We start from the raw sequence: 16,998 nt of genomic DNA, 5'->3' as shown, positions 1-16,998 counted from the left end.
ATTTGCCAGCTTTGGACTTTAGGTCAGAGTTCAGCAAGATTACTCATAGATTTTGTCAGGACCTCGGTCTACGTCTGCAACCCTGAGCCCTGCTTACAAGGAAGTACTGGACTTAATGGGACTTAATTCTAAATAATTGCTTAGAAGTGTCCTGCAAGTTGAGTCTCAGAAGTCCTCTGTCTGTTGTTACTATTTATAGGCTTAATTAAAATGAATGCCTGATTCCCCCCCCAAAAAAAAACAAACAAAAAAAACACAAACAACTTACCGTATTTTTCCGTGTATAACACGCCCCCATCTATAAGATGACCCCTATTTTGGGGGACGCAAACTAAAGAAAATGGCTCCCCCTGGTTCATTCCCCCTCTTCTTGCTGTCCTTGTTTCCTGCAGGCAGGCAGCAATTTAACCCAGCAGAGCCTGAGGCGAGGAGGAAGGATGCCATTGCTTTGCTATGAGGTGACTCCCGCCCTCTGTACTCTCCTCCTCCTCCAACCACGGACTGACTTGCTCTGTGGTGGCGCTGCTGCTGCCTGCCTTCCTTGCTGGTGACAGGGGCGGCTCACACGCTTTCTTATTTATTGAGGGAAGCGGGGGTAAGGGTGCAGGGAGAAGAACATGAAGGCGGTGGGCAACGGGCAGCCACAGCTGAGGTGAAGTCAAGTGGCGAAGGCAGAGGACAAAGAGCGCAGTGAATGCAATCATCTCCATTTCGTTACTGTATTATCCTTCGGCTCCCCACAGAGGGAATGGCTCATACCAGGGCTGCGGGAAGCGACGAGCTCTTGCTGGGCACCTCCGGCTGCACAGATGCTGGTGATGTGGGACGCACTGTCTCTGGAGGAGATTGCTCACACATCAGACCTGTATTGCATGCGCAAAACCCACCTATCAGCTATTCCATTGGAGCCAGAAGCCGCAGCAACAGCAAATCCACACCAGCCCTTGTTGCAGCCACTAATAACACCGCTGACTGTCACAGGCTAGTGGAAGCAACAAATCCCACGCCATCAAAATGCACTATGGATAAGAAGACGCCATCCCATTTTTGGATGTTTGTTTTCAGGGGGGAAACCTTGTCTACTACACGGAAAAGTATGGTAGTCGCGTGGATTATCCCTTTTGTTAGGGAACTCACACCCCTTTCCTTTAGTGCTGTAGATTTCCAGAGTTATGAGGCAGATTTGCAAAGAAGAGAGGCACAATGGTCTGAATATGTTGTCAAAGAAACCGAAGTCTGTGGTTACTGTGATTCCTGCTTTGCAGAAGTTTAGACTAGACGACCCTTTGGATTCATTCCCACTCTACAATTCTATGATTCTATTGGGAGGAGCCAACAGTTCAGGCTTAGCATCACGTGTAGATTTAGAACCAGCCAGTGGATAAATTAACTTTGAAAAGAGCCATTCCCAGAGGTGTGTTAATTACTGAAAATCATCAAGGAGCAAGAAAGGTGATTGCTACTCCCCACATGAGACTTTTCTACCACTGCCACTTTTATGTCTTTTAAGTGCTGGCTTTAATCAGAAAATAGATAAGTAAATCTGTTTTCATATGTCCTGAGAACCATCTTGGCTCCTGCACTGGGAGAGAGGCAGGGCAATATATAAAAGAAACATTTAATTAAAATTTAAGTGATTTTTTTTCCAGCTGGAAAGTATTTCTTGCAATTGTAGAGGCAGTGGGTGAAAGGCAAACTTCCCTCCCTTGCATGCTTAAGTTTCTGGGATGTGATTTAACCCAGCTCTCATGGCAATATTGGAGTCAGTCAAAATGTGTGGACAAAAAACTTTTCTCTCCCAAAATTAGCAACTGCATGTGCCAGTGATGGGATACAAAGAATTTGATCTATAACTCAGGGATCTCTAAGAGGTCTATTATACTAATACAGCATTGTTTTGTCTAAGGCTGGGCGATATCTGGTTTTCAACATTGGGATATGTCATGAGCTAAATAAGGGTTGAACTGTGTAGAGGCATTGACTGGCTTCAGTTTTTCCTACAAGGTGACTTTTACACACACATCATGATTTGCGATATATTGCCAGGTCAAAGATTATGAAACCAATATCACAATATGGACTTCAAACTGATTTGGGATGATATATTGATATACCGCCCAGCCCTAGTCCTGTCCAATGTTTACTGGTTGCACAGAATGACATGAGCTTAATCAGAACACGTTTTTGTGTGTGAATTTCAGGGAATTTAATTGGCTCTCGTTCCTAGGAGGATTTCCTCCCACAAAAGCCACTGCCCAGGCTCTGTTATTGTTTGTTGGCTCTCTTGTTGGCAGGGTTATCAAAGGGGCCCGGGATTACATACAGAAAAGAAGCCGAGATTGCTGTTCACCCCTAGAGATGCTTTCTCACGTTTAGAGGTGAGGTTGGAAGGCAGCATGGCATTGGAAGTCAGGCCTAGTGGTGTCAGAGTGCATAGAAAGAGCTAACCCTTTTAATTCCTTTACTTTTGTCTTACCTTCCCAAGAAGCTAATACTAATGTTGTTGTTTTGTATACCTTGTGAGGGGCTTTGGGTGTAACAGAATTCTGAAAGCAGCTGACTACGTCTGATTTATAGGAATTGGAGAAGATTTGCAAGTCCCAGCGGGAGGTAATTGAGGAACTCCTGAATTTTGAGACCAGCAAGTACCATTCCCCCAAAGTACGCAGTCCTGAGGCAGCCCTTCAGAGGTGAGTTCCCTTCTTTGGTCTCTGGCAGCCGTTCGGTGTTTTGTCCCTGGGGGTACAGCAAGGTCTGTCCTGCCAGCCATAGCCGCCTCTTTCCAAATCCATTATTCTGAAAAAGGAAATGTTCTTTTATTTATTGCATTTATATCCCGCCTTTTTCTCCAAAGAATTTGAGATGGCGTGCATGATTTTCCTCCTGCTCATTTAATGCCCACAACCCTGTGAGGGGAGGTTATTGCTGAGAGGCAGTGACTGGCCTAAGGTCACCCAGTGAGCTTCATAGCGGAGTGAGGATTTGAACCCTTGTCTCCAACACTCTGACCACTGCATCATACTGGCTCCCTTGCAGAATCAAAACCAAGATCTTAGAATGGAGAAAAAAAGACAACCAAGGAAATGGTGCTCAGAACTTAGGTACTTGGCTAAAATGCCTTCCCAAACCTAACTTAGTTGTGTTTGTTAATTTCAGTGGTTCCACTCTTGAGTAAAACTTGGTTGAATACCACCCACTTTTTTCGTCACCCCCAAAAAGGAACATAATTGGTGTCCCTGGTTCATATCAGTGATTTGCCAGGTCTGGGGTCCTGTTTGATGGCATCACCATTGAATGCTTTCTGAAGTGTACAAGCCATCAATGTTGTACAAGAGCTGAATATAGATTCAGGATGGACAAATGTGGCTGGGTAACATTTGATAAGATGAGGGATTAGTTGGTGGTGGCATTACTAAGAATGCAGTTCTTGCTTGCATCTTACTGACAAAATTGTACATGTTTCTGCTTGACTTGCCTAGGTTAATGGAAGCAAACAGTCAGCTAACAGAAGAGAGTGCTAAGGTGCTGCTGGAGCGAGGGGCTTCTGAGGTGGCAGGAGGTAAGAGGCTGAGATACAAAGAGATGCCGGTTGTGTTTCACAGAACCTTCAATTAGGGGAGCAGAGCTTGGTGGCAGAGCACATGCGAGGTCTCAGGTTTAATAGCTGGCATCTTTGGTGCCAGGGGACTGTTGCAGTCTTGTGTGAGACACTAGAGACCTGCTGCCCATTGCACTAGTGGCTAGCTGGCCCAGTGGTCTGACTCTGCCTGAAGATCTAAAATGATCTAGCACAATCGGTGGCGCATTCTGTGACTAAATATTCAGAACTGATCTTGTTTGTATGATAGTACTGACATGCTGCCTTCCAAGGCAATTTATGAAGGGATTGTTGAAACCATAAAAGCTATACAAATAAAGCAAACAAATTACAGAATTTAAAAACAGCAGCAGTTTGAAATTAAGAAGTTTACTAAGGTCTAAGTTAAACCCCTTTTCAGTCCAGAGGTGCTACTTGTGGAAGGGAGTTCTTAGGCGCTGAAAAGGTCAGTCTTGAGGGTTTGGCAGTCTGATGGATTTTGGCCACAATCTCTGAGAGGGTCCTTGCGAGGCCATTCTTAAGGCCCATCTTCAAATAACCTTGTCCAAACAGTTTAGGGCTTTACTTTTTACCACCAGCAATTTACACAGAGCTGGAAACAAACAGGCAGCTAATGCAGCTGAAATGGAATATGTGCTATATGCTCCGAGTGCCTGTTGTCCACAAACACCCTAGTGCCGCATTCTGTACCAGCTGAAGTTTCCAGACCATGTTTAAATAAAGGCAGCCCCATACAGTCCAGTCTGGCTGTAACCAGGGCATGCGCCACAGTCCACTTTCTGCAGAAACAACCTAAGCTGCTAAAAGGCACTCTTAGTCACCAACACCACCTGTGAGGCTTCCATAGATAGTATCCAGGAGACACCCCCCTGCCCCCACCAATATAAACCTGGTCTTTTAGGAGTTGTGCATCCTCTTACAGAACACTGTGCAGTCCTCTTTCCAGGTATTTAAGTTTTAATTGTGGCAACCAGTTAAACTTACCATTTAGAGAATAACTTCCTTCCCCCCCCCCAGCTGTGTTAAGAGAAAGAAGCCAGGGGAAAGTTTGGAGAAAAACAAGTTGTACAAAATGTGAGATGTGATTCTTCTCTTTCTCTAGGTTTGGTTTATAACAGAGATTTAAGGGTCCTTGTGGTAAGTTCTGATCTAGTTTTGTTGAATGTTTCCCCCTGTATTTTTTATCCACCCAAAGGGTGTTGGAGGTACACAAATGGTCCTTGCTCAAAGCCCTGCTTATGCATGGGCTAGCTTTGTTAATGTTGGTCCTCTAACCTTAGTTTCCTCATTTGTCACAAAAGTTGCAGTGAGAGCCTTTGTTGGCTAGATTGCAGAACACGGGAATATTTAATTTCCACCTATCTCTGGCTAACTCCACATGGCTTTTCTGATGGAAAGCATTTTTGTAGACAACTGGTATTTCAGTTTCAATGGGTCTCCTGTGAATCCCCTTAGGACCAAAAGACTGTTGACCTGTGGCCAGGTATTGCCATGAACAATGCCATTTGTGGAGCACCTCCTATTGCCCCCCTGCCCATTGATTGGCAACAGAGGGTAAAGTGGGGTGACCTGCTCCACTTTCTCTCCCCCAGCACAGCATAAAGGGGCAGCATAGAAGAAACCCCTTGTGTGCTAAGCCAGTCAAATGGACTAGATGAGTTATGTTCCTTATTTGTCATTTTATATCATATGTAGCAGAACCACAGTTTTGTGTCTCTGGATCAATGTTGCCACATCCTGAAGAAAATCGAGGCTGATATACTGATGATCAGGTAAGTGACATGCAGATGTAACCAGTGCCTAGTAGATCTGCCTGAGAGAAAAAGAGAGGCAGGGGCAGAGAATGAAGAAAAATGGATTGCTTCACTGATCAGCCCCAAGCATAAGACTGAATCAGTCCTCCTTAGAGCACTCCTGTAAACTACAGAGTAGTTGCAGAGTAGTATTCCAAGTGCAGTGCAGTCTTACGCATGTTTACTTCCAACTATTTTCAGTAGGCCTACTTCCATCTGGGTCCGCGGAGCATCGCTGCTTTAAAAATCATGAAAATATATTGAGGTTGTGCTAAATACCAGCTTAGCCAATCTAGTTTGTTGTTGGCATCCGTCTGTCTTGAGGGGCAATGCAGTGCACCTCCGGGGTGAAGTCAAACGGCTGCATTAGCAACACTTAAGTGACCTTCCCGTGGCACAACCCTGGGCAGTGTAAGGAGGTTCTGGGCTGCCCAGATGATGTCCCCCTTCTCGGCCTCTCTGATGTGGTCCACCAGCTTGGCTGCAGTAGTCGCCAGAAGGAGGTGTACAGGGCGCCATCCAGCTGTCTTAAGGACTCCATTCTGGATTTGTGCAGGGTTTACTCCTTAGCCTGTTCTTCTCCAGAAGATATTCTGCAAGGCAACGGAGGTTTAGGATCAGTTTTTCCCCTCTCCCAGATGGCTCCCTTTCCAGGTTGACAAGCCCTACCTGCCTCTCACTTCTCGCTGGTGGACCCACTATTGGTCTCATCTGCTCAATCTGCCAGAGCCTGTCCACATGCAGGCGAAGTCCCTGACTCGCTGAGGATTTGAGACCCAGCAACTTAACTCACCTGATTTAGCCAGCCTGTTTCTGGACTGTGGCCACTGCTGCATGCTGATAGCTTCTAGGTGGCCCAGATGAGAGCAGAGTGCAGGGTGGGGGGGACCAAAGGTGAACAAACTACCCCAGAAGTGCTTTCCCTACCGTAACACCCTATATACCCCAAATCTATTCTATCCTTTTTTCAATGGTACAAGTGAGAAGGATCAGTTCAGGTTATCCACAAAGCTAATGCAATATCCAGCACCCTCTTCTATTTCTTGGAAAATTCTATCATGCAGAGGATTTGAACTTTGTGTTCTTATGTGCAACCAGAAGTAAGAGCTGATTGTTTTATTCTAGAGCAGAAAATGGGATTTTTACCAATCCTCCTAAAGGTAGCGTCCCATACTTTGTAGAGCCACTTGAGGAAGCATTCAAGACCAGCCTAAAAGAGGTGAGTGCAAGTCCTGAGGGGAACACAAACTTGTTCTGAGCTGTTTTGCATTGTCTTTGCTGGGCAGTTGCTTTTCTCGCTTGGGGTTTCCATGTATTCAGTGGGGAGAGGGAGGTGGCAAAGGAGGCAGTAGGGGTACAGCTGGATAGACCCCCCCCCCAGTTATGAGATAGGCTTAAGGGGCTGTAGTAGGCCTGGGGAACCTCTGGCCTCTTCCTGCTGGCCAACCTTGATGCCACATGATTGACAGGCAGGTTGTTCCACTCAACTGTCAAAATCCCTTGTGTGGAGATTGTAAAAATGTCAGGAAAGGGGGAATGAAAGGCGCATAGGCCAGCCATCCCCAAACTTCAGCCCTCCAGAAGTTTTGGACTACAATTCCCATCATCCCTGACCACTGGTCCTGTTAGCTAGGGATCATGGGAGTTGTAGGCTGAAGGTTAGGGGTGCCTGGCATAGGCAATGGAAGGGATGTCTCCCGTGCTCTGCCAATGCTCCCCAAATGCACCATTATTTTTGTTTGCCTTGGCTGATCAGGATTTAGCCTCCTGCTTGGATAGGTGGACTAAAATGGAGGGGAAGGGGTCAGTGAAATGTGAGTTTGTCTTTAAGCCCACACTGAACACAGGTGTGGTTGTGTTCAATGAAACTACTGAATTGCTTTTGACCCTTTCGCTGCCAGTTGTAGATGCTTCTGGATGGGCTAATCCAGCCTCCCTATTATAACTCTCTACTCCTAGCATTTAATGTTAAGTTTCATTGTTACATATGTCTGACTTTTCTTTCCCATGGTCCATCTCTCACTGTATCTCCCTTATTCTTAGCGTTACCAATTTGTGGAAGTTGCTGGCAATCATTTTGTCCACCTGAATGAGCCCCAAGTTGTGGCCGGGATCATCAACACCTTCTTAAATAAGGACCAGAAACCCAGAGCCAGCCTATAAGCAGTGCCTACCTACATAATCATGACTAACCCTTCCTAGAGAACAGATGGATGCCTTAGAAAGATTCAGTCCTGCTTTAAGTGAGGAGGATGCCGTGGCACCTGCAGGGTATCTTGCACAACTACCTTGTGGCGCAGTGGGGACAGCTTGCACAGACCTTTAGCATGAACAATTCTTTGTTCTGTTTCTACTGAACGGCTCAGTCAGATTCAGTTCTTCATGAGTGCCTTAGTCCAGTTACAGATATGGTGGGTGAGTGGATTTATCTTAAAATGTTAATTCATGTACTGGATTATGATTTTCTGGGCCAGAGCCAGGTGTTCTAACTAGGTAACAACTGTTAGTTCAGTGAAGGAAACATTTTAGCCACTCATGCTAGTTTAGGTATTAAAACGAAGTTTGTTACAGCCTGCACTTGTACTTCTTTCCTCATACAATTTTAAATTCCTCTAAACCAGGGGTCCTCAAACTTTATCAGCAGGGGGCTGGTTCACTGTCCCTCAGACCTTGTGGGGGGGGGGCGGACTATATTTTGGAAAGAAAAAAAAATGAATGAGGGACGATGAGGGGTGCACAAAAGGGCTCTGGAGAAGGGCTGGCACCAACAAAGCCCAGCCCCCTTCCTCCTCCTCTAGGCAGGGCGGGGAGAAGCCAGGAGGGAGGGAGGAAGCGCTGCCGCTGCCGTGGAAGGGAGAAGGGAAGAACTTGTGCGCTGGCAATGCACGCAGCGATTCCTGGATCATCTGTGGGCTGGATTTAGAAGGCAATTGGGCCTGATCTGGCCTGCGGGCCTTAGTTTACCAACCCATGCTCTAAACAGTTTAAATCTCTCAAAAGAATTTGTTTGATGATACAGATTGAGGGGACTAATAGAGGAGGAGAAATTTTACTGAGATGTTCTTTTTGGCTTCACAAAATAAGCCTCTGACAGGTCTGCTTTTCCAAGGTGCCGCTTGCATCCATAGCATAGATATTTACAGGAGAGATGCAAGGTTGTACAAGCTAGGGAAGCAGCTGCTCTTTGACAGGTTGTGTGGCACACAAATTGTCCAGTAAAAATTCCTACATAGAAGTCGTGTATTGGTGAAGACGACGAGAACAAGAAACCTGATGTACCGTATTTTTCGCTCTTTAAGACGCACTTTCCCCCTCCTAAAAAGTAAGGGGAAATGTGTGAGCGTCTTATGGATCGAATGCAGGCGGGAGGCTCTGCTCAGTGCATGGGCCGGGGATGAAGGCTCCCCTTGCCCGGGAGAGGCTGCGCGCGGCTAAGCCAGAAGCCAGGACAGCCAGCAGGATCGCAGCACAGCGATCCCACTAGCTGTCCTGGCTTAAGGGATTCAGATTTTTTTTCTCTTGTTTTCCTCTTCCAAAAACTAGGTGCGTCTTATGGTCTTGTGCATCTTAGAGCAAAAAATACGGTATATCACAAATATAAAAACAAATATTTACATGTCTGTTTCATATGAACAGCAGCCTTAGAATTCCTCACAGGGGAAGAAGGCAGCTTATGAACTGTCAGTTCATAGCAAACAAGATGATTTCATTTCCAAACCCTCATCGTCTGCTGCATCCATCACACTCCAGGAGATATTAGAGGGGAAAGGAGAAAAAGTCAAAACTATCCCAGCAATGAACTTCTTACTGTGGCTGCTGTTCTTTTCAGAATAGCTGTAGATCTGCAACTCAGTAGGGCCGAAACTTCCGCTGCGCCCGCAGGAGAGCAATTTTCTGCTTGTCCTCTTCAAACTTCCTCCTCAGTTGAGCTATGTCTGAAAAACACACAAAGGAGAGATTGGATAAAGCAGAGAAAGAACCAGTGTCACAGCAGGAAAAAACTCCTCTAGCATATTTGAGTTAACTTTCCCCACTGTCCAGGTTCTGAGATGGTTTGATGCCTAAAGGTGGCAAAGTTTGCAGACGTCTCCTGACAAAGCACAGTAATGAGAACATGCTACTCATGAAATAAAAACATTCAGAAGATGCTGGAAGCTAAAAATCTGCCCTTCCACAAAACACCTGACAATCTTACCTGGTCAGAAAACAGCAACTAAACTCCTTCAGATGTTCCTACATTTTCACCAAAATTCAAGCTGGCAAAGAATACCATATTTACTCGAATGTAATGCACACTTTTGGGCCAAAGTACATTGCAAAAATTAGGGATGCGGGTGGCGCTGTGGGTTAAACCACTGAGCCTAGGACTTGCCGATCAGAAGGTCGGCGGTTCGAATCCCCGCGATGGGGTGAGCTCCCGTTGCTCGGTCCCTTCTCCTGCCCACCTAGCAGTTCAAAAGCATGTCAAAGTGCAAGTAGATAAATAGGTACCGCTCCGGCGGGAAGTTAAACGACGTTTCCATGCACTGCTCTGGTTTGCCAGAAGCGGCTTAGTCATGCTGGCCACATGACCCGGAAGCTGTACGCCGGCTCCCTTAGCCAATAAAGCGAGATGAGCGCCGCAAACCCAGAGTTGGTCACGACTGGACCTAATGGTCAGGGGTCCCTTTACCTTTTCCTTACATTGCAAAAATTAGGATGCGTGTTAGATATAATGGCGCCATTATTTTTGGTTTCAAGATTTAGAAAATTGAGGTGCGCATTAGATTCCTGTAAATACGGTATGCTATTCAAATTAGATGTCATTCTCTTGCGTCAAATATTCCACAGAATTGAGAGAGCAGATGAAGAGAAAATGACTCACGTTCCCTCTTGGTCTCACGATGCTGCCAAGCATAGAAATTGAGCAGCTCCTTGCGTGCCCTTTTGCGCTTCTCCCTCTCCAGCGCCCGCAAGTTGGCGGCTTCTGTCCGAGGGAGCCCAGGCCTTCGACCTTTCCTTGTCACCTTCACCCACCCTTCCTCATCCGGGATGCCATCTTCCTTCTCAGCTTTGGCTTCTTCCTGCGTCAATAAAAAGAGCAATCTCAAGCCTGGTCAGGAGAGGCTGCTTTAAGCTCACAGCTTCCCCTGAGTAAGGCTGGGCAATATATCAACACCACTATATACCAATATATCACAATGTCTGAAATAAGGATGGCTATTAAGGCATTGGCTAGCTTCACTGTTTCCCCCTCATTGTGATTTTTACACACTCACTCACTCGCAATATATTGCCAGGTCAAAAACTATGAAACCAGTATCACAATATGGGCTTCAAACCAGTTTTGGACAATATATTGATACATCACCCAGCCCTACCCGAGCTCAGAAATGCTGTTTATAATTTCAGAAGGTGCCCTGCCCAACTTCACAGCCCTGGAGCAGAAGAGCCCAGTGCAAAGCCTTTTGCCATGTGAAAAGGGCTTTCTGAAGAAAGCAGGATTGTGTTATCAGCAACCCAAAAATATAGACAATGTGTTCCATTCAACATTTCAATTCTAGATTCACCCCAGAGGTGGGGAACCTCCAGCCAACAGACAAATCTTGGCCCACCAGGGGGTCCAATTTGTCTCACAAGGTCTTTTCCTTCAAAGCATGCCCACCCATCAGCTGACATCACTGGTGGAGAACAAGGTTGACTCTGGCATTGGCTGCACACCCTGTTCCCAACTCATCAGCTGATGAGTGGCCCAAGACGCCAGGTGAACTTCATGGCTGAGTATGTAAACGCTAGTCTTCTCTAATCACTACACCACACTGGGTCTCTACCCAGTCAATGCTGATCATAACCCAGACAGGTGATGCTGAATCCAAAGGACCCTTCAAGGGAAGGGCATCCTTGGCTAATACCATTATATTTTCAGCAATGCATACCTTTGCAACCTTCTTGTCATAGGCCTGCATGAAAGCATCCACTTCTGTCTTCAGCTCAGCAGGATCCACAACTGAAGCTGCATATCTAGCAATCCATTCTGAGATAAAAACAAACAAATAATAAATCAGTTTGCAGTGCAAAAAATGTTCAAGACAACAGAAGAACAAAACACAATTTTGGAAACTTTAGAGGCCCCCTTAATACAATTGAAACCAAGGACTCAACGGTGGGGGACAACAAGATCAAATTTCAATTACTGCTACTTCTAAGAATGACAGCATGCTGGACTTGAATGCCTATCTGTGATGGCAAACCCTGTTCTCTCAGGTCAATGAGCAGTGGTTTGCTGGCAGGTGCCTGACAGTTCCTACTAGAGGCACCTACGGTTAAGAAATACCAAATATCACTGCACAAACCACTTGCTGCTTGGCTATTTATTTACTTAATTTATATACCGCCCTTCATCAAGAGATCCCAGGGCAGTTCATAGAATAAAATAAAAGATAAAACACAAGTAGTTAAACCAAAACAACAAAACAATACCCCCCTTCCCACAGATACATTTAATAGGATATTAATTGGCCAAATGCCTATTGAAATCAATCCTATTGTTATAACAAGGCCCAGTTTCCCCTATAGTCTGAGGTTGCCCCTGTACTCTGGAAAAGGAGATTCCTTCCATGCCACAGTACATTTAAGTTGGGAGATGCTGCTGCTACTTTAATGTGTGCTTCACAGGAAGTGCTGTCCTTGACTGCTATAAAACGGGGGCTAACCTGCTGCCCAGATCTAGCCTAGCAAGCTGCAGGAAGTGATCCACCAGCCCCTGCTCTTTGTCCACTGATCTGGTTGACAGATAAAGCCCTCTGCCTGATCCTTAGAGAGCAATCTGAGATGGAGAGAGACAATCCTCTCTAAAGACCAGGCAGAGGGATCATTTATCTGTGAGCTTAGAGCCAAGCACCACTGTGCTGAGATCATGGATAAAACCCTCTGCCTGCTCTTTAAGAGTAACAGGCAGCGTTTCCCCCACCTTCACTCCAGTGATGGACTGGAGAGGACTGGAAATGCTTGCTTTCTTCTCTCTCTTTCTCTGTGCTAAGTGCTGAGTGACTGCATGTCTAGTGGGGTGAGTGTGTGTGGCCTGCATAAGTGTTGTACGAATAGAGGGTGCAAACACACATGCACATACATTGTTGAAACTCACAGCCAGTATGTAGCCCTCAGGGAGGTGGTGAACCTTGAAGGTGGCCAAAAAAGGTTAGACACCCCTACTATAAGACAATGTCACAGGACAGGAGATGGATCAGGGAGTGGCTCTACATTCTCTTCTTTTAACAAATCAAAGGCAGTCTGACTATACAGCACAGAGGCTGGGGAAAGCCTATGTTCTACCAAGATTGATAATGGTTGTAGATGGAAATGGAAGACGTGGGGAGTCCTCTGGTAGCAGCTTTGCATTTGAGTGAGACAAGGTGCCCTGCCTAGTCAAGGTGAATGAGGTGCCTGGGGAATGCAAAAGTAATAAAGGATGGGTAAATAGAATCTCGTTAAGAGGTGAACACCTAATTTTGTTAAATTAAAGAATTTGTATACTCCTTATTCACAGTCCCCTCTAAGTGGTGTACACTGGCTGGTATACCAGTATTCTATTTCTGTCCCCTTCTTTCACGAAGGAGCTCAGGGTAGCTCTTCCCCACCCTACTCTCGCCCCAAATGTTATTGAACAGCAGCTCTCATGGGGATTGTTAGGCTGAGAGAGAAATTTGCCAAGTGAGCATCATGGCCATATGGGGAGTTGAAGCCTGGTCTGCCCAGCCTGTACAACACTCACATTTCTCCACCAGCCACAAACTAAATCCTTACACACCTGAAGGTCAGCCCAGGAAGAAAGAGGGAATTTCAAAGCATTTGTGGTTCACTTACTGTGAATGCCCGTTTGCACAGGGTGCCTTTTGGAAGATATCACCAGGGGGTCTTTTGTTGATAAGGACTTGGCAGCCTGCACCCCAGCAGGACTCTTGAACACAACATAAGCAATCTTGAACCCCTATAAAGCAAGAAGCTCATGATTATGGACTGGGTCTGTTTTCACTCACATACAATCCGAAGAATGAGAGGTTTAGCCAGCCACTGAAACACCCACTCAAGGGGGAAAACACATCCCTGTTGCTCTTTCCCCTGGCTTCGTCATGCTTCCTCTCCCTTCCCTCATCTCTTTTTACATGAAAAAAGAGAGCCAGCCCTACATGCTGCCTCTGAGGTTCAGCTCTGGGTCCAGCTGCATGTGTGCTGCTGGGTTTTTAAACATGGAAGAGGCAAAGAGGGATGTGCACAGCCTCCAGAACTGAACGCTCACCCACGAAACATGCCGTGTGCACTGCCTGCTTTCCTTCCTCCACCCCTTGATGAAAGCCTTTTCCGCACTATATTGCTTGGGAAAGGGGAGAGGGTACGTTCAAACTCCACAGTGCAGTTTGGTACTGTTAAAGTAGCAGCCTTTTTGCCTGACACACAGGCAGACGTCAAATTGCAAGGCTGGCTGAACTTGCAGGGAATGAAGTCCAAGCTGCTGTAACAGGGAGTCAAGCCTTAGCTCTGGTCCTTTTCTTAAGAGTGCTTCTCCCCACCCCCAAAATGCTTCATTCCCACCCACCTCTCCAAATTCCACCCTTGCTCAAGGGTTCAAGACTTACCTGGAGTGCTTCTGTGTTGAAAAACTTCGTCTTGGGCATTTCTTTCTTTTCTCCCAGACTTGGCTTGTCACACATCTCCACGGAGCGTACAGAACCGCAGCTCGAGAACAGCCTGGACAAACATTCCTTCAAGCAACAAAATGAAATTCAGGACAATTCATGCCTATAAGCGGGACATTTCCTGAAATCACCCCCCATTATTTCCCCTCATCATCTCACCTCTCTAATACTTGTATTATTATTAGTTACCTCTCTAATATCTGTACTTGGTCCTTTGGCACTTCATGGCTGAAAACCGCCCCCCACCTTTTAATGCCCTTGACAGCATGTCCTGCTCTGCCCCTTTCCTTTCAGGACTTGGGCTTGCTACCATTTCTTACCCTAGGCATTTCCTTGGCGCAAAAGTAATAATAATAATAATAATAATAATAATAATAATAATAATAGAGGAACAGGAAACTAAGAAGAGTTACCAATCTTGTTGATTCACATATTAATTAAACATTAATTTACATTTCAGGGTTCCTCTACAAGGCACTGGTCCCTGTAGGTCACTTGGTAATTCACACAGTTAGTCTGCAGTGTACAGACTTCCCATCAATCCCCACCAGAATGGGATGAGGGGAGTTGTAGTCCAACAATATCAGGAGAGCCAAAGGTTCCCCAAGTCCCCTCTGCATGCTTAATTGACCACACAAGATATGATGGGTGAGATATACTAACAAAGATAGTTAAATCTGTGTTTGGGTGGCTTATAGTTAGTTGTATCTCAACGTATATTAATTATAGAACATAATATTCAGCATAAGTACCGAATAGTTAATAAGAGTTCTAATATCCTAACATAACTGTCTTCTTCAAAGCAATTCTAATTCTTTCACATAAGCTTCATCTTCTCCCTCTTTTTCATCCCATTGATCTCTAGCTATTCCCATCTCCAGGTATGGCTGGGAATGTCCCATCTGAAACTCTTGAGAGCTACATAGCAATAAATTTCTGAGCTAGATAGAACAAACAGTCTGACTAGGTATGAGGCAGCTTCTTCAGTCATACCCTACCTAGTCATTTACATCTAACAACCAGCTGCTGGCCAGTAGCTACAATCTTCTATGCAGATACTCATGTAGCCTGTATTTTAAGAACACCGGACAACTAGGATATTGCAGCTGTCCCTTGTAATTTAGTGAATTGATAGTGAAGTTCACTGATTGGATGACCAGGAAACTCAAATGCAATCCAGTAGGCAGTGATTAGTGTCTTCCCATAACTTATGAGCTGTGTACGTCTACTATTTTTGAGATACACTTTTTAAAAATAGCAAACATGTTCTAAAAGCCAGAAGAACACACACATTCTCTCTCTTCTACATTTTCTCCGCAGCTCTCCAAATTAAATACAGTCATACCTCGAGTTGCGTTTGCTTCACCTTGCGTTTTTTTCTGGTTACAAGCACGGCAAACCCAGAAGTGTTTACTTTTGGGTTCGCTGCTTCGCGCAAGAGCGATCTGCAAGCTTCTTGCATGCACAGGAGCGCTCTATCACATCACATCACACACACACACACACACACACAGAAGCGGTGCTCTACTTACGGACTTTTGGGGGTGCAAATGGCACCCCGGAACAGATCGCATCCGTAAGTAGAGGTACCACTGTATCAATATTTCTCTTCTTGGCTGTCCCAAGTTTACAGGTCGCTGGGGCCCTCATATAACCCCCCCCAATAAACTCACCTTTGTACAATATGGGGGAACATTCAAGACAAAAAGTGTGCGGTTTTGAGGCCTCTTCACATCCGTGTCCTCCCTGACTTTGTGCTCCTTTACATAGAGGTAGTGAGGGAAATGATGCTCTTCAGAGAACTTAACTGGAATAGCTAAAAGAAAAATTGTGGAGCAAATAACTATAACCTGGAGGACACTTTGATACATCAAAGACAACAGCCTGCAGACACTAATCATGTTACCCAGCCAATGTCTTTTAGAAATGTCTGTTTATTGGTATGTCTACAAGTGAATGGGGCAAAGTTACAGTGAGTGTGGGTGACTGGAGCTAAAAAACATGCACCCCACCACATGGTGTGGAAAGTTGGACTAGGGCCTGGGAGACCAGAGATGGGGCAGAGGATAGTTTGGTTGCCCAACCCAAAATCCCACATACAAAGCACCACTCATTTTGCAGCAAAAGGCCATTTGTTAAGATTTCTCCTTCAGATCCTGACCCTATCCCCCCCCCCATCAAATCCAAAGGTAAGCTACATGTGCAGAAACGTCCTGGCCGATCAACTTGCATGCAGTATGGTTGTGCTTTAAAACCTTCAAAAACTATAAAAAAAACACGCCTTCACGTGAAGCGAATTAGAAAGAACAAACACTCTTGTTTAACGCTACTTTTTGGGGGGACAGGGGACAGCGGTGTGAGAACCTGTTGCCTAGTCACATATCCAATGAATAAAGTGTCGAATTTCTCTCCATAATTTATCCAAATTTCTCTATACGGAGCTCCCCATAGGAGGAACAAACATACATCAATAATGCTCTCCGAATACATAACTCTGCGTCGCCGCCTCACCGGGATTCGTGCCTTAGTGGCAAGAATCTTGCAGAAACGCCTGAGCTATGGCGAGTGCGGTTTTCCTTGCGGAAGGCAGGGCGGCTGCAGCCCGGGGAGCCCGGCAGCACCGAGAGCGAGCCCGGGCAAGCTGGGAGGTTGCCCTGCAGGTCCAGAGAAGAGCCTTGCAGGCACCTTGAAAGGTGGCGAGCCCCCCCCCCGTGACCCTCCCGCGGCTCTGGAGGAACCGCTATGCCGGCAACCCCGTCTGCTCACCCGCATAGCCGAGGGGTGCAGCCGGCTCGACGCCTTCCCCACGCGCCCTTTCGGATGGCGCCATCTTAACGGACCGGGAGGAAGTGACGTCACCCGGCAGCCCAAGACGGACTGCGCAAAGGTTTCTGGGAGTAGTAGTTCTTCAGGGTCCCCAGGATGGGCAGCGTGA

At 46.0% G+C, this 16,998-nt stretch overlaps 2 protein-coding genes across 10 annotated transcripts in view; one reads left to right on the top strand and one right to left on the bottom strand.

The window, feature by feature from the left end:
- SERHL2 (serine hydrolase like 2) overlaps positions 1 to 7,961 on the top strand; it is a 23,465-nt gene extending 15,504 nt beyond the window's left edge. For 3 of the 7 annotated variants that reach the window (XM_083400326.1, XM_083400325.1, XM_083400323.1), the window contains exons 7-13: positions 2,295 to 2,378; positions 2,578 to 2,690; positions 3,480 to 3,559; positions 4,701 to 4,735; positions 5,294 to 5,370; positions 6,517 to 6,610; positions 7,435 to 7,961. In XM_083400326.1, coding sequence (XP_083256452.1) covers positions 2,295 to 2,378; positions 2,578 to 2,690; positions 3,480 to 3,559; positions 4,701 to 4,735; positions 5,294 to 5,370; positions 6,517 to 6,610; positions 7,435 to 7,554 — 603 coding nt within the window. In that variant the 3' untranslated portion in view covers positions 7,555 to 7,961. The remainder of the gene's footprint in view (positions 1 to 2,294; positions 2,379 to 2,577; positions 2,691 to 3,479; positions 3,560 to 4,700; positions 4,736 to 5,293; positions 5,371 to 6,516; positions 6,611 to 7,434) is intronic. The other 4 variants (XM_083400328.1, XM_083400327.1, XM_083400324.1 and 1 more) reach the window with 3 other exon arrangements.
- Positions 295 to 16,998, bottom strand: RRP7A (ribosomal RNA processing 7 homolog A). 3 transcript variants are annotated; one of them, XM_083400341.1, is made up of 8 exons: positions 16,830 to 16,998; positions 15,737 to 15,879; positions 14,004 to 14,129; positions 13,234 to 13,357; positions 11,307 to 11,404; positions 10,256 to 10,454; positions 9,200 to 9,326; positions 295 to 2,796 (listed from the first exon to the last, which is right to left on the bottom strand). In XM_083400341.1, exons 1-7 carry the CDS (start codon positions 16,891 to 16,893, stop codon positions 9,241 to 9,243), a joined length of 840 nt encoding a protein of 279 aa, XP_083256467.1. In that variant the 5' UTR covers positions 16,894 to 16,998; the 3' UTR covers positions 295 to 2,796; positions 9,200 to 9,240. The 3 variants fall into 3 exon arrangements, with proteins under 3 accessions (XP_083256467.1, XP_083256466.1, XP_083256468.1); XM_083400340.1 differs by having other exon boundaries at positions 2,182 to 5,984; XM_083400342.1 differs by having other exon boundaries at positions 2,182 to 5,411.

The sequence above is a fragment of the Podarcis tiliguerta genome (assembly GCF_965153285.1).
Source record: "Podarcis tiliguerta genome assembly, chromosome: 10".
NCBI classification, from domain to species: domain Eukaryota; kingdom Metazoa; phylum Chordata; class Lepidosauria; order Squamata; family Lacertidae; genus Podarcis; species Podarcis tiliguerta.
The sequence above is the reverse complement of the archived record's forward strand: the minus strand, read 5'-3'. Positions and strand labels throughout refer to the sequence as shown.

What these genes read in the sequence shown, in the direction of transcription:
- RRP7A (XM_083400341.1), bottom strand. Translation starts at nt 16,893, where the DNA reads ATGGCGCCATCCGAAAGGGCGCGTGGGGAAGGCGTCGAGCCGGCTGCA. An exon ending in TCAACACAGAAGCACTCCAG is followed by an intron (nt 13,358 to 14,003) that starts GTAAGTCTTGAA and finishes CTTGCTTTATAG; the next exon opens with GGGTTCAAGATTGCTTATGT. An exon ending in TGTGCAAACGGGCATTCACA is followed by an intron (nt 11,405 to 13,233) that starts GTAAGTGAACCA and finishes TTTTTATCTCAG; the next exon opens with AATGGATTGCTAGATATGCA.